At 50.6% G+C, this 22,248-nt stretch overlaps 2 protein-coding genes across 3 annotated transcripts in view; one reads left to right on the forward strand and one right to left on the reverse strand.

The window, feature by feature from the left end:
- The first annotated feature begins 390 nt into the window (after positions 1-390).
- On the forward strand, positions 391-7,966 carry GHRH (growth hormone releasing hormone). Its single transcript, XM_058679814.1, has 5 exons — positions 391-491; positions 3,497-3,602; positions 3,867-3,971; positions 7,134-7,253; positions 7,825-7,966. Exons 2-5 carry the CDS (start codon positions 3,517-3,519, stop codon positions 7,841-7,843), a joined length of 330 nt encoding a protein of 109 aa, XP_058535797.1. The 5' UTR covers positions 391-491; positions 3,497-3,516; the 3' UTR covers positions 7,844-7,966.
- Positions 7,967-17,769: 9,803 nt separating this feature from the next.
- Positions 17,770-22,248, reverse strand: part of RPN2 (ribophorin II) — a 42,000-nt gene continuing 37,521 nt past the window's right edge. The window contains exons 16-18 of one of the 2 annotated variants that reach the window (XM_012927186.2): positions 21,562-21,691; positions 20,201-20,248; positions 17,770-18,070 (exon numbers count right to left, since the gene is read on the reverse strand). In XM_012927186.2, coding sequence (XP_012782640.2) covers positions 18,058-18,070; positions 20,201-20,248; positions 21,562-21,691 — 191 coding nt within the window. In that variant the 3' untranslated portion in view covers positions 17,770-18,057. The remainder of the gene's footprint in view (positions 18,071-20,200; positions 20,249-21,561; positions 21,692-22,248) is intronic. The other variant, XM_004585793.3, reaches the window with a different exon arrangement.

Raw genomic sequence — 22,248 nt, forward strand, 5'->3', positions numbered from 1 at the left:
GCATAGTTATCCCAGGACGCCAAAGAAGGCACTTGGCACTTGGCTACCTGAGCCCCGCCCACCTGGACTCTGCACCCCTGGTCATGGCAGTATAGCTCGGCACCCCGGTGGCTCCTCACTCCCTCTCGAGTCTCCACGTGCAAACGAGGACCGAGTGCTCGTTCCCCCCGGCCAAGTATGACTTGGCAGTGTGATGCTAAAAATGATGCTCTGGTGGACTTGTGGGTAATTGACTGACGCTGACGATGCTTAGGAAAATAAAGCCATAAATGACGGGAAAACACCACCCGGCGGCGACCAGTGCAGCCGCCCCAGGATCACAAGAGCGGAGCAGCGCCTCACAGCACAGGGAGATCCACCACCTCCGAGGTGAGAAGGGGTAGTCCCAGGGGCTGGGGCTGGACTGGCTGGCGTGAGGGTGCTGGCCTTTGTTCCTCCACAGGGAGACCCCAAGTCCGAGAGGCGCCTTGCCATCCTGTTTGCGCATAGCGGTGAGTACAGGGGACTTCTCCCCACGCCAAATCATAACTCTCCCAGAATGAGGAGCAGGTTGGCCAGGGCTGGAGCCATCTTGGTATTGTCTTGGATACATGGTACTGGGACAAGTGACAGGCAGACCTGCGGCAGCTGAGGGAGGGCTCAGTGCCCCTTCCCTCAGTGCTGGCGGGGCCAGGGAGGGGGTGGCAGATTGCTGGGGGTGAGACGGAGCTGGCTGGAGTTTCCATGAGGAGAGGAACCAAACCTACCCCGGTGTCAATCATCCAGAGCCAATTTTAACATAATTGCCTGAAAATTGATAACATTTGCTTTTTACTGTGTGCAGCAGGCTCCTGCCTTTAGAGTTTTTTTAAACCCAAGTATCCATCTTTAGAGCCTTTCTCTTCTCCTGTGCCCTAACCCTTGCTTGACTGGCCCTATAGTATTCATGTCTTCATCCTGGGCTGCCAACGATCTGTGAAGAGTTGGGGAGTCCCTCTTTTGAATTACAGTGCAAGGTGCCTCTGATTAACTTCTATTCCCCAGAACTTGAGATGCTCTTGGTGAAAGGGTTTCTAAGCCACACCCATGCTGTGAGGCCCTCCATATTTGTAAGAATTCCTAAGAAAGGTCCAGGATTCCTGCCGCCTAGGTTTTCGAAAGCAGCCCTGCTACTTTGGGTGCATGCAAGACTTCTGTGCTGGCTGAAGTTAGCCTTTGTGTCCCAAAGGTGGGCCTAGTGACGTAGATCCGGTGTGCACTGATCCTGAACTCAGATGACCTCAACCATCTCTAGCCAAGGAATTAGGAAGCCCTGCAGAAAGCTCACTGACATCCACGGTGCAAATTGCCAACTCAAGAATGATCCTAAGTCCCCCTGAGAGTTGTGGGTGATGGCGTGGGCTTCATGTCACACTCAATTCAGTGAATTTTGGCACCTTCGATTGTCACGAGGGATGTATATGTGTCAACAGCTGTCTGTCCTTGGCCATGCAATCTCTATTCTGACATCACTAAAGGTTCACTTATTCTGGCTGCTTCATTTCTTTGTCCAGTGAGATTTTGCAACCTTGTAGGTGATGTTCACATAGCTCTGTAGCTGCTGTGGCATCTTGACTCACCCGGGAACAATTGGTTTATGGTGACTGCCGGGCCTCCAGGTCCACCAAGCCAGTGCAGCTGGCCTTGTTTTGAACTCCCTTATAAGGTTGTTTTGAACTCCCTGAAGCCACCGAGTGTGCAAAGGGCGGTGCTGATCAAGCAGGTGTTTCTGTTTGTCCCCCTTCTCTGTCCCCTAGAGGCCCAGGGACAAAGAGCCAACGCTTTCCATGTTTTTCCATCCAAATTCCACACGTGCAGGTGATGGATTCTGAAGTAGCTGTGAATAGCATTTCATATCTGGGAGACAGCTGTAGCAACAGGAGGTGGGGCACAGAGCCTGCTCTGAAATGGATTTGATGGGGGCCAGGAAGAACGGGCTCTCCCCTCTGCAGAAGGTGGTGAGGGTGGGCTGGAGGGTCACAAGGCAGAGATCAGATGTCTGGGTTTCATTTGGGGACAGTGCAAAGCCAAGGGCATCACACAGGCGAGTGAGGTCATGAGCCTTGGATTTGTCCACATCATTCAGGGGTTAAGAAAGCCAGACTTCAGGTGGGAGACCGAAAAGGTAGGGTCAGTGTGAAGGACCCTCCCTGCCCTCCACCCCTCCAGCCTATGTGGGGGGTGCAACCTTGGCAGGCTGGGATAGAGGGAGTCAGGGACTGGAAAGCCTGGAGCAAAACACACCTGCAGGGTATTGGCAGGTGGGGCTGAAAGAAACAGCAGGGTTTTAACTGGTATTGCAGTGGAAAAAAGGTTTGGGCTTGATAAGGTGGGGAAAATGTTTTCATGATAAAAACTTTCTGGAAAGCAGACAGACCAGTATAGGTAGTGAGCTCCCTGTCACAAGCAGCAGGTACTTGCCCTGGAGGGCAGGTTGACTGGTAAGAGGCACAGGCAGAGCACACAAGGGAGGGGCTAGCCACTGAGGCATGTAGAGCTGCCTGGAAGCCAGGGAGTGGTCTCAGGCCACAGTGAGCAGGGTGGGTGGCATCGGGGGCTGGGAAAGACCACAGGGTCTGTAGAAAGGAGGTGATACCCTGAGAACCAGGTGCATTCCAGTGGTGCTGGGTCTAACGTGTGGGAACGTGGAGAGGACAGGAAGTAGGTCCACACCAAGCGATTGTGGCAAAGGGGTGGTGTGTGCCCCTCTCTGGGACTACCTAGTCTCTGACTGGCTGCTTGTCCCCAGGGGATGGATTAGATGTCCTGCTGAGACGGGGGGCGCCCAGGAAAGTTCCCATTCAAGAAGGTCAGAGGATTCCCTGGCCTGAGTAGGCCCTTCCCCTGCTGCTCCCCCTCGTAGTTACAGTGTGCAGTGTAGACAGGTTCTAATTAAGTTCAGTGTCTGCAGCCAGACTTAAGGGCTTTCTCCTTTCAGCTCCACAGAGGTAAGAACAGGATGGGTCTGACCCTGCAGCAGCTGGACTGAGACCACCAGGCTGCTGGGTTCCAGAGAATCGCTTCAGGTGCCTCTTCCCGCCCAGTCATCCCACAGACCTGGAGTAGAAGGGGACGTGATCTTCTCAGTTTCAGGTCATCAAGGGACTACGGGACTAGGCTCTGAATTTACACTTGTGATTGAGAGTAGCTTCCGGAAGGACCCCGAGGGAATCTACCTCCTCCTCCCACCGCCCTCCAGCCCTCGCTAAAGCCTGACTTAAACTGAAATGCCTGCAAGGGCCATTCCGCTGCTGTCATCCATCTCCTGTTTAAGCCATCTCAGGCCAACAGGGTCATTACATAACACCCATTTTACAGATGGAGAAAATGAAGTCAGCGCTGGTGACTGGCAGGGGCGGAACTGGAACCTAGTTTATTTTTTCCTACCTCAGAGAGTGAGGCTTGTTGGACCAAGCATTCCAGTGACTGTGGCTGTGGCTGTGGCTACACCTGACTCTCTCCTCCTGTTCCTTGGCAGGTGCCGTGCCGAAGTGAACCATGCCACTCTGGGTGCTGTTCCTCGTGCTCCTCTCACTCAGCAGCAGCTGCTCCCACTGCTCCCCGTCCCCCTCTGAGGCCAGCAGGTGAGTCCCCTCAAGCTATGCCTGCTGTGGGGTGGGAGTGGGGTGGAGCCAGCAGCGGGGCCATGACTCCCTTAAGAGCATTGGCCACCCCTCTCTGGGTGGGCGTGGGACACAGAACTCTAGGGTCTGAGCTTTTCTGGGGGTAAAGAGGACCCAAAACAACAGAAGGATCCTGCAGAGACGCGGTGAACACAGCACCACTAGCTTCTTTCTGGGCCCTCCCACCCTTCTCCCAGTCTTTGACTTCTGACCCCTTCCCCGCAGGACGCAGCGCTCCTCAGATGCCATCTTCACAAACAACTACCGAAAGCTGTTGCGCCAACTGTCTGCCCGCCAGCTGCTCCTGGACATCATGAGCCAAAAGCAGAGGTAAGCCTGGATTCCAGCGACTTTTTCCCACCTTCCCATGTGTCAGAGGGTGGAAGCTCCCACGTAGTAGGCGTTTCTCATAAAAGTAGATAAATGTTAAAAAGATTTACTGGGCCAGGTGCCGTGGCCTAGCGGCTAAAGTTCTCGCCTTGAATGCACCAAGATCCCATATGGGCGCCAGTTCTAATCCCAGCAGCCCCGCTTCCCATCAGCTCCTTGCTTGTGGCCTGGGAAAGCAGTCAAGGATGGCCCAAAGCCTTGGGAACCTGCACCTGCATGGGAGACTTGGAGGAAGTTCCTGGCTCCTGGCTTCAGATTGGTGTAGCTCTGGCCGTTGCGCTCACTTGGAGAGTGAATCACCAGACGGAAGATCGTTCTCTTTGTCTCTCCTCCTCTCTGTATATCTGACTTTGTAATAGAAATAAAATAAAACTTTTTTTTTTTTTTTTTTTTTTTTTTTTAAAGATTTATTCATTTTATTACAGCCAGATATACACAGAGGAGGAGAGACAGAGAGGAAGATCTTCCGTCCGATGATTCACTCCCCAAGTGAGCCGCAACGGGCCGATGCGCGCCGATCCGATGCCGGGAACCTGGAACCTCTTCCGGGTCTCCTATGCGGGTGCAGTGTCCCAAAGCATTGGGCCGTCCTCAACTGCTTTCCCAGGCCACAAGCAGGGAGCTGGATGGGAAGTGGAGCTGCCGGGATTAGAACCGGCGCCCATATGGGATCCCGGGGCTTTCAAGGCGAGGACTTTAGCCGCTAGGCCACGCCGCCGGGCCCATAAAATAAAACTTTTAAAAAATATATATTAAAAGTCACTTATTTAAACCTCAGAATTACAGAGAGAGAAGAAAAGACAGAAAGATTTTCCATCCTCTGCTTCACTCCCTAGATGGCCATTATGGCCAGGGATGGGCCAGGCCCAAGCCAGGAGCCAGGAGCTTCATTTGGAGCTCCCATGTGGGTGGCAGGAGCCCAAAGCACTTGGGCCATCTTCTGCTGCTTTCCCAGACCATTAGCATGGCTTGAAGTGGGACTCAAACCGATGACAAGCTGGAATGCCAGCGTCACAGGCAGCAGCTTAACCCACTGGGCCACAATGCTGGGCCTGAACGATTTTGTTTCTGATCTGGGATCCAGTCTAGGGTACACTGCCTCTCTTGATGAATTTGCTGGATGCCCTCTCACGATTAGATTTAGGTTGTGTATCCACAAAACTCCTTTTCTTGGCATCTGACATCAGAAGGCACAGAACAGATCTGTCCCAGATAGTCTGTTAACGATGCACATTTGCCGATTTTTCTCACTACTCTATAGGGCTTTCAAAAAGTTTTGGAAAGTATGTATGATAAAAAAAAAAAACTATGCATGGATTTCAAAATTTTGTGCACCAATATAAACTTTTTTTTTTATTTTTTTTTTTTATTACAAAGTCAGATATACTGAGAGAAGGAGAGAGAGAGAGGAAGTGGAGCTGCCGGGATTAGAACCAGCGGCCATATGGGATCAAGGCGAGGACCTTAGCCACTAGGCCACGCCGCCAAGCCCTATAAACTTGTCTCTTAAAAAAGAGATGTTATATTTTTACTGGGAAGGCAAAAATACATATAGAGAGGGAGAGACAGAGAGATCTTCCATTCTGTGGTTCACTTCCCACATGGCTGCAGTGGCCCAAGCTGACCAGTCTGAAGCCAGGAGCCAGAGGCTTCCTTTGGGTCTCCCACTTGATGCAGGGTCCCAGGACTTGGACCAGCCCCCTCTGCTTTGCCAGGCCATCATCAGGGAGCTGGATCAGACATAGCACAGCTGGAACTTGACCCAGAGCCCTTAAGGGATGCCAGGCTTAGCTTGCTGTACAACTGTGCCGGCTCTAAACCTGTCTTTTTTGTTGTTGTTGTTGTTATTCATTTTCACTGGAAAGGCAAATTTACAGAGAAAAAAGAAACAGAAAGAAAGATCTTCTGTTTGCTGATGCACTCCCCAAGTGGCTGCAATGGCCAGAACTGAGCAAATCTGAAGCCAGGAGCTTCTTCTGGATCTCCCACGTGGATACAGGGTACCAGGGCTTTGAGCCATCTTCTGTTGCTTTCCCAGGCCACAGGCAGGGAGCTGGATAGGAAATGGAACTGCTGGGACATGAGCCCAGATAGGAGGCCTGCACTTGGAGACAGAGCTGGTTGAGCAAACTGCCAACCTCCTAAACTTGTCTTTTAATTCCATTTTCTATGAACTTTTGAAAGTGCCCTGTATACTGCTTTCCTGTCGCAGTCTAATTCAGCTGGTAGAAGAGACACATGAAACACAAAGGCACTTGAAAAAGATTATGGAAAAAATGCAATTAAAAGATAAATCTAAGGACCCGGTGCCATAGCCTATTGGCTAAAGTCTTACATGTGCTGGGATCCCATATGGGTGCTGGTTCATGTCCCAGCTGCTCCACCTCTCATCCAGCTCCCTGCTTGTGGCTTGGGAAAGCAGTTGAGGACCTGAACAGGAATTGGGACCCTGCTCTCACTTGAGAGACCCAGAGGAGGCTCCTGGCTCCTGGCTTCTGATTGGCTCAGCTCTGGCTATTGTGGCCACTTGGGGAGTGAGCCAGTGGATGGAAGATCTTTCTCTCTTCCTTTTCTTCTCTCTGTATATCTGCCTTTCCAATAAAAATAGTTTTTTTTTTTTTTTTAAGATCAATTTGGGGAAAGGTGTTTGGCTTAGTCATTAAGACACCAATTGGGACACATGTCTGGGTTTCTGACGCTCAGGTGGGAGACCTGGATTGATTGCCTGGCTCCCGGTGCCAGCATGGCCTGGTTCTGGAAACTGGATATTTGGGAAATGAACCAACAGATTGGAGTGATCTCTTTCTCTGTCAAATAAATTATTCCAAAAATTTTAGGATAAGTTTATTTTGATGTAAAAACATTGAATTTCACTCATAGTTCTTTAGTTCTTTCACAATGCACATTTTTATGAACTTTTTGAAGATGCCATGTGTATGTGGATTTGAAAAACATTTTTTTACACCAAAAAAAAAAATAAATGTATTTTGAATTCCATGACATATTGGAAATGCCCTCCTCTTGGAATAGGCAGAGACCCACCCCTGCCTCTCCACATGCCCACTTAGCAAATTCACCCATTCATCTTTCCTAACCCACCAGAAACGAAAATCAGGAGCAGGTAGAGAAGGCACAGCTTGGGCACAAGGTGGGCAGTGTGTGCACCAACCAGAAGCTGACGACACCAAGCAACAGCCTGTTGGCCCTGCTGCAGAAGCACAGGTAGGTCCTGTCCCTGCATGTCTGTTGGGGTCTCTGAGGTGTTCCTCTCCAGAGCTGCTTGAAGCGGGAGGCACACTCCCCAGGAGTTGAGTCATTGCTCAGTGCCTCAAGTCCCAGGGTGTCAGCAGGGAGGGCTGCCCTGTGAGTCCCTCCCTTCTCTGCAGAAGCCAGTGTTTTAGCTATTGTCCAGACTGGGGCTCTCACGGGGAACAAGACAACAGCGACTCTGTTCTAGAACAGAGTTCTTAGTGCCCTAAGGCACACAGGACTTCAACAGCAGACTCTCGGGACAGGCAGGGTGTGGGGCTGGGATGAGTGACAGCCCCTCCGAGAGGAAGTGACCCGCCCAGGCTCTCCGTGGGAGCAGGGGATGGGCTGGGGGCCAAGGCTGAGATGTGCATGGCTGGCACCTGTGCCCATCTGCCCCCTACCCATGCTGCTCTTGGGCATCCAGCAGCCAGTCCCTGCTACAGGAGCACCACCTCCGCCCCACCCTCCGGGTTCTGCACCCCCCTGAGCTCACCCTCACTTCCCCGCTTCCCTATCCTGAGCTTTCTCTTTCTTTCTGCAGCAGGAATTTCCAAGGATGAACACGCCCTTCCTCCCAAGGCTCAGGCCACCTGCAGTCCAAACACAACTGGATCCACTTCATCCTGTTTCATGTCTAATTTCCTTTTTCTTTGATAAATACAAGTAAAATTCCCCTACCCTGATCTGCACTTCCATTTTCTCATTTTTTTCCCCCAAGCGGGTATTATAACGGGATATTGATAACAACAGCAGTGACCGAGGACACCCAGCGCCGGGCCGGCCCACGGACGTTCAGTACCCCTCACACTGCCCCCTGGCGGCTGCTGGGACTCTCCTCATTTCACAGGCACAAAAAAGTTCACCTAACTGCCCCTAGTCACAGATGCCAAATGAGAGCTGGCTTCCAACCCAGCCAGACCCATTTTAGTCCTATTCATCAATCTGTCCTGGGCCCAAGTCAGGTGACCTGCTCACCTGTGAGCTGTACCATTTATTCATTCAATAAGCAGTAATGGAACAATCGTTCAGGTTCCAAGAACTGTTCTAGGCTCTAGGGAAGACTGTTGTGCGCAAAGTCCCTAACCTCATGGGGCTTAACTTAATGGGGAGAATAACCAAGACAAGAATATGCCAGGTGGTAGCAAGTGCAAAAGAAAAAAAAATTGTAAGGGGATGATGAGTGCTGAAGGGTATTATTTTTATCACTAATAATATAGAAGGTCTTCAAAAAGTTTGTGGAAAATGGAATGAAAAGGGAATAGTCACTGCACAAAATGCTTGAAAGTATTGCCTATGAGAGATCTTCAAAAAACTTATTAAAAATATAGGGGACAGGCTTTTATCCTGCATCCTACCTCAGAGGACCTGGGTTCAGTTCCCAGCTCTGGCTCCTGATGCCAGCATTCCTGCTAAGACTCTGGGCTCATGTGGGAGAGGGGGTTCTCAAATATTGGCTCTTCGTTTCAGCCTCGGCGCAGCCCCAGCCATCATTGGCAATTGTGCAATGAGTCAGTGGACGGGCGCTGTCTCTCTGCCTCTCAAAAACAAATATTTTGGGGTCCGGCGGCATGGCCTAGCAGCTAAAGTCCTCGCCTTGAAAGCCCCAGGATCCCATATGGGCACCGGTTCTAATCCCGGCAGCTCCACTTCCCATCCAGCTTCCTGCTTATGGCCTGGGAAAGCAGTCGAGGACAGCCCAGAGCACTGGGACCCTGCACTCGCGTGGGAGACCGGGAAGAAGTTCCTGGTTCCTGGCATCGGATCGGCGCATACCGGCCCGTTGCGGCTCACTTGGGGAGTGAAACATCGGATGGAAGATCTTCCTCTCTGTCTCTCCTCTCTCTTTTTATTTTTTTTAAAGATTTATTCATTTTATGAGCCGCAACGGGCCGATGCGCGCCGATCCGAAGCCGGGAACCTGGAACCTCTTCCGGGTCTCCCATGCGGGTGCAGTGTCCCAATGCATTGGGCCGTCCTCAACTGCTTTCCCAGGCCACAAGCAGGGAGCTGGATGGGAATCAGAGCTGCCGGGATTAGAACCAGTGCCCATATGGGATCCCGGAGCTTTCAAGGCGAGGACTTTAGCTGCTAGGCCATGCCGCCGGGCCCTCCTCCTCTCTGTATATCCGGCTTTCCAATAACAATAAAATCTTAAAGAAAAAATATTTTAAAAAATGAATGCTATAAAAATTAAGGATTTGAAAGTTTTCTTTGCACAAACACTCTCATCTTTTTTTTTTTTTCAAAGATTTACTTATTTTGTTACAAAGTCAGATATACAGAGAGGAGGAGAGATAGAGAGGAAGATCTTCCGTCCAATGATTCACTCCCCAAGTGATCTGCAACGGGCCGGTGCGCGCCGATCCGAAGCCGGGAACCTGGAACCTCTTCCAGGTCTCCCACACGGGTGCAGGGTCCCAATGCATTGGGCCGTCCTCGACTGCTTTCCCAGGCCACAAGCAGGGAGCTGGATGGGAAGTGGAGCTGCCGGGATTAGAAGCGGTGCCCATATGGGATCCTGGGGCATTCAAGGCGAGAACTTTAGCCGCTAGGCCACGCCGCCGGGCCCTCATCTTTCTTTTTAAATTTATTTTTATTTTTGATTATGTTTACATAATTGATCAGGATGGGAAAGATTGAGGGTTAGGAAAAGTGGGTGTGATCATTGTTTCAAATTTTCTGTTTCTTCCTGTATCTGGGGGGAGCGAGGAGATAAGTGGAGAAGCCATACCCAGCCTCCCAATCACCCCAGTACCTGGGGATGGGGAACGGCCACCCAATATCAACCCAGCGTCCTGATGTGGCACACATTTCTAGGGTTCTGCCCAGGTGGTACTGATAGTCCTGAAGTGCTATCAATCTCGCTGATCCAAGAATGAGGAAACCCTCTCAATGTCCATTGGCCGACATAGCCAAACTTACAGTCTCCATTCAACCAGATTTTTGCTGTCATTGTTTGGCTGGGGTAGTTGTCCATTTTGCTCTGTTCTCCTTCCTCTGCTGTGGTACCAGATGTCCTCTGTATATTTCAGTGGGCTGCCATATACTCCATATTCATCACGGCCTGCAGTCCACTGCTCCATCTTTTCCACTAAGGAGGACCAGTCCTTGCAGGCAGGCTCAAGGAACCGGGCCAGGCAACCCAGGCCCCGCCAGACCCAGGGGCTCATAGACCCAGCAACCATTGCATTCAGACTAGCATGGCTCGCCTCACCTCGGAACACTCTCATCTTTTGTTTTTTGTTTGTTTTGTTTTGCTTATAAGATTTACTTATTTGAAAGTCTGAATTCTCAAAAGGCTGCAATAGCCAAGGCTGGGTCAGGTCAAAGCTTGGAGCCAGGAGCTTCTTCCAGGAATCCCACATAGTAGCATAGGCCCAAGCACTTGGGCCATCTTCTGTTGTTTTCCCAGGCACATTAGAGAGCTGGGTCAGAAGTAGGGCAACCAGTATGTGGGATGAGGGGTTCCTTAACCCACAGTGCCACAGCACTGCCCTCCCACCCCAAAGGAACCCTATGAAGTACACTGTTATGTGAAGGGTTCATTGGAGTAAAGATTTGAAGGAGGAGAGGCACTGGCCTGCAGAATATCTGGGTAAAGAACATTCCAGGGCAGAGCAACACTCCAACACAAAGACTGGGGGTGGGGGTTGGCAAGCTGGGGGAATGGTGGCAGAAGGGAGAGGTGGAAAGGAGGCAGAGACTGCCTACTTCAAGCAGAGCTTTATTAGTCAGGGGAGAGAGTTGAACTACTCCCTGGTGGGAGACAGCCTAGGACCGCTTTCACATGGCCGGGTGACCGTGTGAGGGAAATGGCTGCCCAGGGTCTTCAACACTGGGCTTTTATACATCTTAGATGCTGCTGCGGAGCGAGAAGGCAGCAGGTCCTGGTGTGTGCTTGCACATGACCTGTGGCTCAGGGTACTGCCCAGGGTGGGCTAAGACAGGGCCTGAGTGGGTCCTGTTGGGCATTCCAGGCATTCCTGATGAGATAAGGCCCTGATGCTCCATTTCACTCTCACTCTGCCTCAGGCCAGCATCCTGCCTTGCCCAACCTGACAGTAACAAAGGAAAATAGTAGCCATCTGAATTTTAAAGCTGATTTAAAAAAAAAAAAAAAGATTTATTTATTTGTATTGGAAAGTCAGATATATAGAGAGGAGGAGAGACAGAAAGATCTTCTGTCCAATGATTCACTCCCCAAGTGATCACAATGGCCAGAGCTGAGCTGATCTTAAGCCAGGAGCCAGAAGCTTCTTCAGGGTCTCCCACGTGGGTGCAGGGTTCCGAGACTTTGGACCATCCTCAACTGCTTTCCCAGGAACAAACAGGGAACTGGATGGGAAGCGGAGCCGCCAGGACTAGAACCGGCACCCATATAACATCCCAGTGTGTACAAGGTGAGGACTTTAGCCAGTAGGGTACTGTGCTGGGCCCTAAAGCTTTTATTAGAGCTTTCTGAATCAGGCACCTCCCACAAAACGCCCCAATGAGCTGAGCACAGGAGGGGTGCCCAGTAGACACTAAAAGCCCTGGAAAAGCAGAGAACAAAATTAATTAAAAGAAAAAAAAGCAGAGAACAAAATGCAGGGTGTGAACTTTTCAGAGTTACTTTGCAAAAGGTTATATAGCAGAGGGGTTTCCTAACCACAGAGCTGCAGAAGACTGGACCCCTTTGGAAAGGATGTTATGCAATTCCAGAGAGAGAGATCTTCCACTGATTGGTTCACTTCCCAGATACCAGGACTGGGCTAGCCCAAAGCCAGGAGGGTAGAACTCCATCCGGGTCTCCCACATGGTTGGCAGGGAGTCAGGCACTTGAGCGAACACCTGCCACTTCCCAAGGCGAGCACTAGGAGGAAGCTGGGTTGGAAGCCAAGGAGCCAGGAAACAAACGAGGCACTCTGATGTCGAGTGGGGCATCTGAAGTAGCATCTTTACTGTGGTGAGGCAGCTAGTTCAGAATCACGGCTTGGAAGCCGCTCCCTCACCACCACCTAGGTGTTCCCGGCTGCTCACCTGTAACGCTCTCCTATCATCACCTGGAACCTCAGTGAGGGTGGTATTGCAGCGGTGTGTAACCACTCCCCCCACAAGCCCCTCTAAAGGCCCATGGTAGGGAGGGCTCACTCTCTTGGTTGTGTGCTTCCACTGCTCGAGCACTCCGACTCTTGTTCTCCCCAATACCTGCTTGCTTTCTGGCTTCCCGAGGACAAACTCTGAGGACAGGTATCCCCTGTGCATGGCCCCTGTGTGTCTGTATTCCTCACCCTCCATTCACTGCTTTGACAGCACACTGAGGATAGCAATGCTAAGATGCTTTACATTTTTTTCCATTTTTTATTATATATTTGACAGTCTTTACATAGTTAATTAGGGCATAAAGGCTCAAGAGCTACAGGAAAGTGGGTAAGACTATCATTTCCACACATTCTCTTCTATATCTGGGGTAAAAGGGGAGGTAAAGGGAGAAGCCCCACCCAGTCTCCCACCCATCCCAGGTCCCCGATGTGGGGCATGCTCGAGGGTCTTGCTCACATGGTTTTGATAGTTCAACAGGAATGGCCAATCTCGCCATTCCAAGCACGAAGAAATCACTGCAGAATCCACTGGTCGACATAGTCCGATGCTTTACATTTCCAATTTGTGTATTATCAGGAGTTCCAGGAGAGGTGAGGCCTAGCAGCAGTGGAATGTGGGCAGAGAAGCCAGGGAAAGGTGAATGTCTGCAGCTTTGTGTGTCCAGGCTATTCGTTGCATGTCTCTTAGGATAACTTATATTATTGGGGAAGCTGGGATGTAGGTCTTCAGTTTAACGGATGGACTTCATGGAAATGACCATTTGTTGCTCTTGGGGTTTTGATTGACTGGGTCGCTATATGAACTTGTGATTTACTATTTCTATGGGCCCTGTTATCACCAAGCTTGATTAATAAAGACTCCTTAATATACCTTAGATATGTCTGGCATGATCTTGCTCGTACCCCGAAACATTTACCATTTAGCCAACCCTCCCACCCCCCGAAACAGGTCCACTTTCAACTGGAGCTTGATGGTACAGGGCCAGGGATGAGTGATTGCTCTAGTCTGTTGGGCCTAGCACAGGAACTAAGTCCGGACAGTGGCCTGTCAGATATTTTAGATGTTTCGTGAAGTCATAGTGAGCTCTCGGTGAAGTCAATGACCCAGGACCTACGATTAAACTCACCCCGAGGAAGAGGCCAATCCAACAACATTCCTAAAGAAGCCACTTGATGACGGGGGTAAGGATTGAGAAGCAATCAAGAACTGCCCCAGGGGTTGACAGTTGGCTCAGTCACTGAGGCCCAACGTGGGACATGGGGCATGGTGCGTCACAGCTCCTGGGCCGGAGCCCTGGCACTGAGACCCCTGGCATCCACATTAAAGATCCTGATTCCATTTCTGGTTTCTGGCTTCTGCTTGGCACAGCCCAAGCCCCAAACAGCTGCAGGCATTTGGGGAGTGAACCAGTGGATGGAAAATTTCAATCTCTACCTATCAAATCAATTTTATAATGATAAATAACAATGAAAAAGTGTATTCCTACTCTAAGTAAATTAAAACTTTAAAAATGACAGTGATGAAACATCTGGATGCTGGCGTACCCATTTTGGCTAAGAATGCACGTGAGGGCCTGGTACGGTAGTCTAGTGACTAAAGTCCTCGCCTTGTAGGCACTGGCATCCCATATGGGCGCTGGTTCTAATCCCAGCGGTCCCACTTCCCATGCAGCTCCCTGTTTGTGGCCTGGAAAAGCAGTTGAGGATGATCCAAAGCCTTGGGACCCTGCACCTGCGTGAGAGACCCGGAAGAGGCTCCTGGCCTCAGATCACAACAGTGGCTGCTTGGGGAGTGAATCAACAGACGGAAGATCTTCCTCCCTGTCTCTCCTCCTCTGTATTTCTGACTTTCTAATACAAATAAAACAAAAGATGCAGGTGAATTGGGCAATCTCACCCCTACTGCTTTAGGGAACACTGCTACTGGAACATGAATACTTGTGTGAAGCACTTGGCCCAAGTGCGTCTGGTCTCCCAGCCCAGTTTTTCCCTGGGAGGCAGGGGGGAAGGGTGAAGCGTGGGACAGGCCCTAGAGAACAAGTGAAATGAGAGCCCCCTGTGGAGAAGGCAGGCCATTGGGAGCAGTTTCCCTTCAACCAGCCTGTGAGGGCCAAGAAAACAGGAGGGGACCTGGTGCAGTAGCCTAGTGCCTAAGTCCTTGCCTTGCATGTGCTGGGATCCCATATGGGTGACGCTTCTAATCCCGGTGGCTCTGCTTCCCATCCAGCTCCCTGCTTGAGGCCTGGGAAAGCAGTTGAGGACATCCAAAATCCTTGGGACCCTGCACAAGTGTGGGAGACCTGGAAGAAGCTCCTGGCTTCAGATTGGCACAGTTTTGACTGTTGCAGCCACTTGGGGAGTGAATCATTGGATGGAAGATCTTCCTCTCTGTCTCTCCTCCTCTCTGTGTACCTGACTTTATAATAAAATAAGTAAATCTTAAAAACAAAACAAAACAAACAAAACTGCCCCCCCAAGAAAAAAAAAAAACAAAGGAAGGGCAGGCTGAATGGCAGGCACTACCAGCCAGCCAGTCTCAGACCCCCTCCTTTTCCTGGCCCTGCCTGCTCCTCTCTTACTTGGCCTACTCAGGGGCAAAGTAATTTGCAAAGAAGTAACAGGTCCATTGCTCTGAGGCTAGGCAATCAGAAGGAAAGCCACCAGGGCAGGGATTCTAACACGGGATCACCCTCAACTCCAGCATTCCTGGCTCTTTCAGTACCTGAATCTCACACTCTGCCACACTTCCCCTCCACTGTTAAGGCTGATCCCTTGTGTTTGTGCTAACTTTAGGTTCACAGAAGGCTTCCCATTCTAGGGCACTTGCTGGCCTAGCTTCCTGGGCTGGTCAGCTGGTCAGCAGCCCTGGCTAGGCCCTGGATCTGGGTTGCAGTGCCCTTGTAGTTCTTAGGAAACACAGGCTGAAGACCAAGCAACATGTAAACAGGCCAACGGAGAGCTGGTTCGAATTGCTCACTGGGCTCCTGCTGACAACACCTGGGGAATGACAGCTGCCAATACACAGGATACTTGGTCTAGGAGGGGTTGTGTGCCAATAAACTCATTGCTGAAAGCAACTGAAATAAAAATCACATCTAATATACCTAAGCTCCTGGACATCACAGCTTGGCCTCGCTCACCACGCTGGCCTTCGCTGACAGCTGGGCAGAAGCGAGCCACACAGAGATTATTCTGTAACGTGTTAAAATGTCCGCAGCCACTGCACGGAGAGTGAGACCAGAGTGGATGTGTGGGCACTGGAGATGGAGGCTCTCCAGAACGCTTATGGGCTCCTGTACCACCATTGAATTGAAAAACCGCCCATGAACCCCCTGCAGTCGTGGGAGCAGATATGCAGCCTCACTGTTACAGGGGTAACCTCATCCAATCCTTGCAGAACCCTCAGTGTCACAAAGTATGACAAACCACGGGTAAAGAAAGGTGCTGAGACACATAGTTTTGACTCTCAAACTCATATGCCCTGGGCCCGAGGAGGCAATTCCAGGCCCTGCCGTGCTGAGCGGGTTGCCTTAGCTCCCACCTGCTAGCCACTGTGGCAGCCAGATCGCTTCCTCAGAGGCTTCACCCAGCAGGCAGGATTGGACAGATGGCATCAGCCAGGTCCCAACATAAAGCCTGAGCTGCTCCAAACTTGCCATTGGTCCCCAAAGAAGTGCTGTCCCCTCTGCCACAGCCTGTGAGTTCATTTGGGCATCTCCCACCTCCTCTGAGGATACTCTTCTTGCCTTCTGGCCTCATGCCCTTGACATGTGCTGAGGCTGTGCACACGCATCTTCCTGTCCGCAGGGCTCCACTGCCCCCAGTCCTTGAGAGTGAAGGGGATTCCCAGTTCCCCAGGGTTCCTTGTGGATGAAGGGCTGTGACTTCATTGGTCCTGCTTCCTGCTGTCGCTGTGGCCACAGCAAAGGCTGGCACAGGGAACTGGGTCCTTCAGGCCAATCGTGCCCCATCCTTGGTCCCCCTGAACTATGCCAGCCCCTGTCTGACCCCCTCCCTCTAGCTGCTGAGTGGCCTTGAGCGCCAGAGACCAGCACCTTTTGCATTTCCGTTCTCAAGCCGCACTCTGTATGACAGTAAGCTTCTGCCAGGAAAGTTTCCAAGCATTTGATGTGGGGACTAACATGTGCCTGGGGACACCAGTCAATTTTTGATGCCAGCTTCCTGCTAATGCACACCCTGCAGGGCAACAGACAATGGCTCCAGTCCTTAGTTCCTTGGGAGAACAGGACCAGATCCAGGTTCCTGGCTTCAGGATTTCTTGGCAGTAGTAGAGGGTACATTAGGCAGTGAAGCAGCAGGTGGAAGATCTGTCTCTCCATTTTTTCAAATAAAATGGAGAAGAAAAAAAAGAAACAAAGATTTGTTTGTTTATTACCTTAAAAATTTTTTTTTAGTGGAAAGGCAGATTTAAAAAGCAGAGAAAAAGATCTTCCATTCACTGGTTCACTCCCTAAGTGGCCACAATGGCTGGAGCTGAAGTGATCTGAAGCCAGGAGTCAGGAGCTTCTTCTGGATCTCCCATGTGGGTGTAGCATTAAGGCTTTGGGCCATTCTCTACTGCTTTCCCAGACCACAAGCAGGGAGCTGGATGGAAAGTGGAGCAGCCAGGATTAGAACCAGGACCCATATGGGATCCTGGCTACAGTGCTGGGCCCTCCCTTACTACTGAGCTGTTCCAAAGCTGGGATCCAGGTTCTCCCATGTGGGTACAGGGGCCCAAGGGTTTGAGGCATCTTCTGTGACTTTCCCAGACCACAAGCAGAGAACTAGATGGGAAGTGGAGCAGTCGGACACAAACTGGCACCCATGAGATGTTTGGCACTAGCAGGCAGAGGATTAGCCTGTACACTGTTCTACTTGGCCCATAAAATAAAGAAACAAAGAAAACTAGCATCAAGTTCTAGGATCTCCTAGAGTATCAGATTCAACACAACCCCGGTTCCTAACTCCAGTTTCCTGTTAACGAAGAGTCAAGGGATTGCAACATAAGCCCTGACTTATGTCTTGGCCCAGACTTGGCTACCACAGGCATTTGAAGAATGAATTGGTGGCAGATTTCTGTCTCTCAAGCTTAAACAAAAATAAAAGGTGTGTGTGTGGGGGGGAAGGGGGTGATGGGGGACAGGATACCAACAAGGCTCCTAAGCAGACAGCTGACCATCTTAGAGAAGGAGAAAAGCACCCAAGGCACAAAGTTCTAGAGAAACATCCTGATCATTGTGTCAACAGCTCCCCCAGGCCCATAAGCTCTGGTTTCATTTTTATCTAAAAATAATAATAATAATAATAATAATAATTATGGAACACTTTGAGAACTTGTGTGTCATCCTTGCGGTTCCCAAGGACCCCAGCAGCGTACACATCCTGGAATAAGTAAGTCTCTGTTCCCACAGTCATTCTCTTTATTCCAACACAGCTACAGATTTCAGCTTTCAAAGGCTGGGAAGTGAGGAATATTCACAGCAGCCTGCTAGGACACCATGCCAAAGAAACTATCTGGGCTCACAGGTATCTGCAGAAACTGAAAACAACAAGGAAAAGTAGAACCACAATCTCAACTTGTTTGTTTTTAAATAAAAAAGAGGTTTTGCATTCCCCTTTACATATTGTGAATTGTTCTTGACTCCGTTTCTCAACATTCATTTTTCATGATTTCCATCCTTTTTCTGGAATTAATGTGCTGTTCTGAAAGAAAGCGGAAACAAACACAGAATTATTAAAGTTTCAAAGCCCCGGCTAGCATAGCCTCCAACTGGCAACAACAGGGACCAAGGTGCTCTCCCACTGTGATGTTCCATTCTAGGGGGACAATCTTCTAGTGTCCTTTCATTTCATAAAAGGACATGAGATACGCACAACCAAAGCTGAGGACAATTTAAAGAACACACCTGATGCGGACCCAGCAAGCAGCATGTGAGAATGTGAGAACAGGTCATTCCAGGCACACCTTTCACAGTGCAAGGCCAAAGACACAGAGTTTCAACATGATTAACACAGGAAAAGTTTAAATCTGTGTGACTCCAGATGGGCCAGGCAGCACTTGGGCCTCTCTGGTTTGCAGGCTGGCACCCAAGCACACAGAACTTGCAGTGTGACAGCCCACGCTGTGCTCCTGCCTGGGCCTGGGGCTCTTGCCAGTGGTGGCTCAGCATCCACCACTGATGCAGACCAATCATTGCAAACACGATTTGGCTCTCAGAAAAATCATAGGGAATAACCCGTCTCTGCTTCCTCTCCCCACCTTCCGGCTTTCCCTAGGCTGAGAAGGGATGGGCGGGGGAGGAACGTAAAGACGATCATCATCATCCGCATGGACGCTGTGTACCCAGCTGGAGGGCACAGCAACAAGTGACTGAGCCAGGCAGGCTTGGGCAAGCAGAGGCTCCAAACCAACCAACCAATACAACTGTCTGCCCAGGAGCATGGGCCTGCACAGAACTAACCCTAAGGCCTGGAAGGTGTGCCCTGATTTCTGGCTGACATACAGAGGCTCAAGAACATTGTGATGTGTGGACTAGAACTATCCTGGCAGAGAGCAAAGCATGAGCATGAATGAAGAACAGAATGGGCATAGCCCACAGCCCTCAGGGTTGGTTAAACAAGCCCATGTTAGGCATCCACCAGCCAGTGTCCTCTGATTGCCGGTTCTTAGCTCCAGGGGGCTGACCCTTGACACCAGCAACCAACCTCACAAAGTCCCAAATGCGACTGACTGAGGGACTTCCCATTCCTTCAAGCAATAGAATCTGAAGGTAGTGGGGTATGCGCTTTAAAAATCCGGGAAATATTTTTAAAAAAATCAATTCCTGGTTATTTTAAATTAAAAAATTCAATATTTAACAGACAGAGCTAGTTCTGAAAGCAAATCCCAGACAAAGCAACCATAATTTAGGATGACAATGAATAGGTATGTGCTGGGGAGAGAGGGTTGGCTATTCAAGGGGAAGAGTCAGCACGCTGCAGGCCGCATGACGTCAGCTTTTCAAGGCTCCCAGAATTACACACCAAGAAGGGTGACCCGAGAACTCAAAGCAGCCAAGGCCAGTGTGGTTTTTGCTAAACAGAGTGCTACTGGGGCCCACGTGCACGCGTTTGCTGACACAGCCTTCACGGCATGGGGCTGAGGGGGGAGCTGTGACAGGCACTATCCGACCTGCAGGCCCTACAAGGTGTCTCCTTCCAGCAGGTCCAGAGGAGTGGAGGGGTAGAGAGTCAGACGTGTTCCCGTGTCCTCTTTGCACCTCACCTCTGCCCTGGGCTGAACACCTAGCGAGACAGAGTGAGAGCTGGCCCGAATCCCGCAGGGAGCTGGGGGAACTAGGATACTGCATTGTCTCTGCTCAGTTGCCGTCATTTTCTCAACCATTTAGAACCTCACCCAACTTCTCCGTTAGGCCCAACCAGAGATGTGTGTTACAGAAAGGCCTGGAAACAGTGACAGGTGTGCCAGGATTTGCCAGGGGATCATCACTGCATGGGGTCCCTTTTAAGTAGGCCCCCTACTTGTCTGATCTCTGCTCACCTATAAACAAAGGGGACAGAGGCTGCTGTCTGCAAGTGCCCCACAGGATGCTGGGAGGATGGGGGCTTACACAGTCACAGCTGAGCCCGAAGTGGCTCTCCAACAGTAACCCCAGGGGCTGGGCTAACGCAGGAGGCTTTTGTCCTGCTCCAGTCCCAGCCTCAGCGCTCAGCTTTGGCTTAGGGAGGGCTGGGGAGGAAGTGTTCTGCACAGCACAGAGAGCATCGGACATGCATTAGGAGGACAGGATGGGACGGGCCCTGTGCTGGGAGGCAGTCACCCTCCATCTTTACCGTAGTGTCCTATATTTTGCCAATCTACTGCTCTGCTCTGCAGCGATCCTGCCAAAGGAAAGAAGGGTTGAGAATCAAGAAAGGACAGTGAGAGCAGAAAAAAGCTGAGGAAGGAGATGGCAAAGACCCCATCAGAGCTTATGTTTGGCACTGGGCTCCCAGGGCAAAGCTGGTTCTAGGATGGCCACACTATGAGGGCAGGCCCAGACCCCTTCTGTAACTCCAGAAAACACATCTGGCTGCACAAGTCCTGCTAAGCAGGAGTTAAGTCAAACAGCCTCACTACTCTCCCTCTGACTGTCTTCACCTTGAGTGGAAAACTTTCAGAACAGAGAATTTAGGAGACCAGCCTCTGGATTCTCTGAGAGACCAACGGACTTCAAGGCACCAGGGCTCTATTCTAAACAGCTGAACTGTACACTGTAGCCATGGGGGCAGCAACGTGAACCAGCTGCTGCTGCCAGGGCCAAGGGAAGCTCTGGTGGGATCTGCAGGACACAGGGAAGCCAAGGAGCACACAGGGGCCAGGTCTCCAGGGTCAGGTCCTCATGGAGACATGATGGGTGGGGAGACCTAGCCTTGCCCTGCCCAATCTTGAGCTCCCCAGAAAGCCTCGTCTGTATGTGACTGGCCTGTGAGGCAGCCACGCTGGTGGTGGTGGTGGTGGTGTGTTCTGCTGTCAAGTTATACTCTGTCAGCAGAGGAGGAGAAAGCAGGACACGTCTGAAAATGATTTCTTCCAAAGGTGAAAGCAATTCTGACCTTTCCTTTGGGCTTGTGCATGGCTGCAAGCACTCCAGTTATTTATTAAGCCCAATCAATGAGAAACGCCTATGTGACATTTACACTGGCCTTCAATTCTGTTTCAAAAGTCAAGCTGCCAGCAAGCCTTCCCCTGTGCAAGCCTGGCGATTGAGAGACCTATCAGGCTGTCTGGGCCTGGGCAGGAGTGCCGGGAGGCCTCTCCTGGGCACCCACTCAGCAGGAAGAGCTCTGGCCTCTGGGGGCTGCAGAGAAGAGCACGGGAGACAGGCAGGGCAGGGTTCTCCTGACAGTGACAACTTTCACAAAACCACCAAAAGAACCAGCTTCCAGCTCCCATTGTAAGCCAATTCAATTTTCAAAGAGCCATTCTCGACCTCTCATTCCAGTGTGTAGGCTACACACCATCACTACAGCTTTAAAGCCAATCAAATACTAAAGCTTGTTTCCAACAGTTCTGTGTTGAGTTGGATCAGGGAGTCAGATTTACCCTTAAGGACGTGAATTACTTTGTCATATACCCTTGTTTTAAAGAGCTGGGCCAGAGAGTGGAGAGTTATTTTTAATCTTATCTGGGACCTTGAACCAGCCCGACTTACCTCTTGATGGCATGCTGGGCCAGCATCCGGTTGCCAGCCAGGAACGTCACACTGCCCAAGATGGCCAGGTATTTTAGGGTCTGGAACATGTTGAGCTGAGTCCAGTAGACATACATGAGTCCCAGCATAGCTATAAGAAGAGAAAATCCAATTAAAGGAAATAGGGTTGGGTCCTGGGACAACGGAGTTAGTAGGAGCAATGAATGTGGGACATGCAAAGGGCTTTACTTCTAGACCAGCTTGCTTTCATCTGCTGCCAATGCACAGCTGCTTCGCTGCTTCTCTGCTTCAGCAACCGAGACTGAGAGCTAAAAGTCAGACTGCAGCCACTCCCCCAACGGCCCCCATGTTCCCGCCCTGCTTCTTTAATGCAGACTGGGTTTTTGCTTTGTTTAAAGCTTCACTGTCATATTACATCTGGGATTCATTTGACTTTTCAATAAAATCGTGATAAACTATGCTTGCCTTTTCTGCTTGCCTTAGGCACAGCATGCAGGCTATACCTAAGTGACTATCTTTTCACTGGCCTCTGCCCTCTCTGGCTACTTAATTTCTTGAAGTTCAAATTCTCCCATCTGTCAAATAAGACGATAATTCCTTCCCCAGGTACCCTGATCAGGGCTGAGATAAGAATTGAGAACAACCACACAAAGCAAACTGGCTGGCAAACAAATTCTTGTTCAGGTT

This window comes from Ochotona princeps, chromosome 22, assembly GCF_030435755.1.
Source record: "Ochotona princeps isolate mOchPri1 chromosome 22, mOchPri1.hap1, whole genome shotgun sequence".
NCBI classification, from domain to species: domain Eukaryota; kingdom Metazoa; phylum Chordata; class Mammalia; order Lagomorpha; family Ochotonidae; genus Ochotona; species Ochotona princeps.

What these genes read in the sequence shown, in the direction of transcription:
- GHRH (XM_058679814.1), top strand. Translation starts at nt 3,517, where the DNA reads ATGCCACTCTGGGTGCTGTTCCTCGTGCTCCTCTCACTCAGCAGCAGC. An exon ending in TCCCCCTCTGAGGCCAGCAG is followed by an intron (nt 3,603 to 3,866) that starts GTGAGTCCCCTC and finishes CCTTCCCCGCAG; the next exon opens with GACGCAGCGCTCCTCAGATG. An exon ending in ATCATGAGCCAAAAGCAGAG is followed by an intron (nt 3,972 to 7,133) that starts GTAAGCCTGGAT and finishes CTAACCCACCAG; the next exon opens with AAACGAAAATCAGGAGCAGG.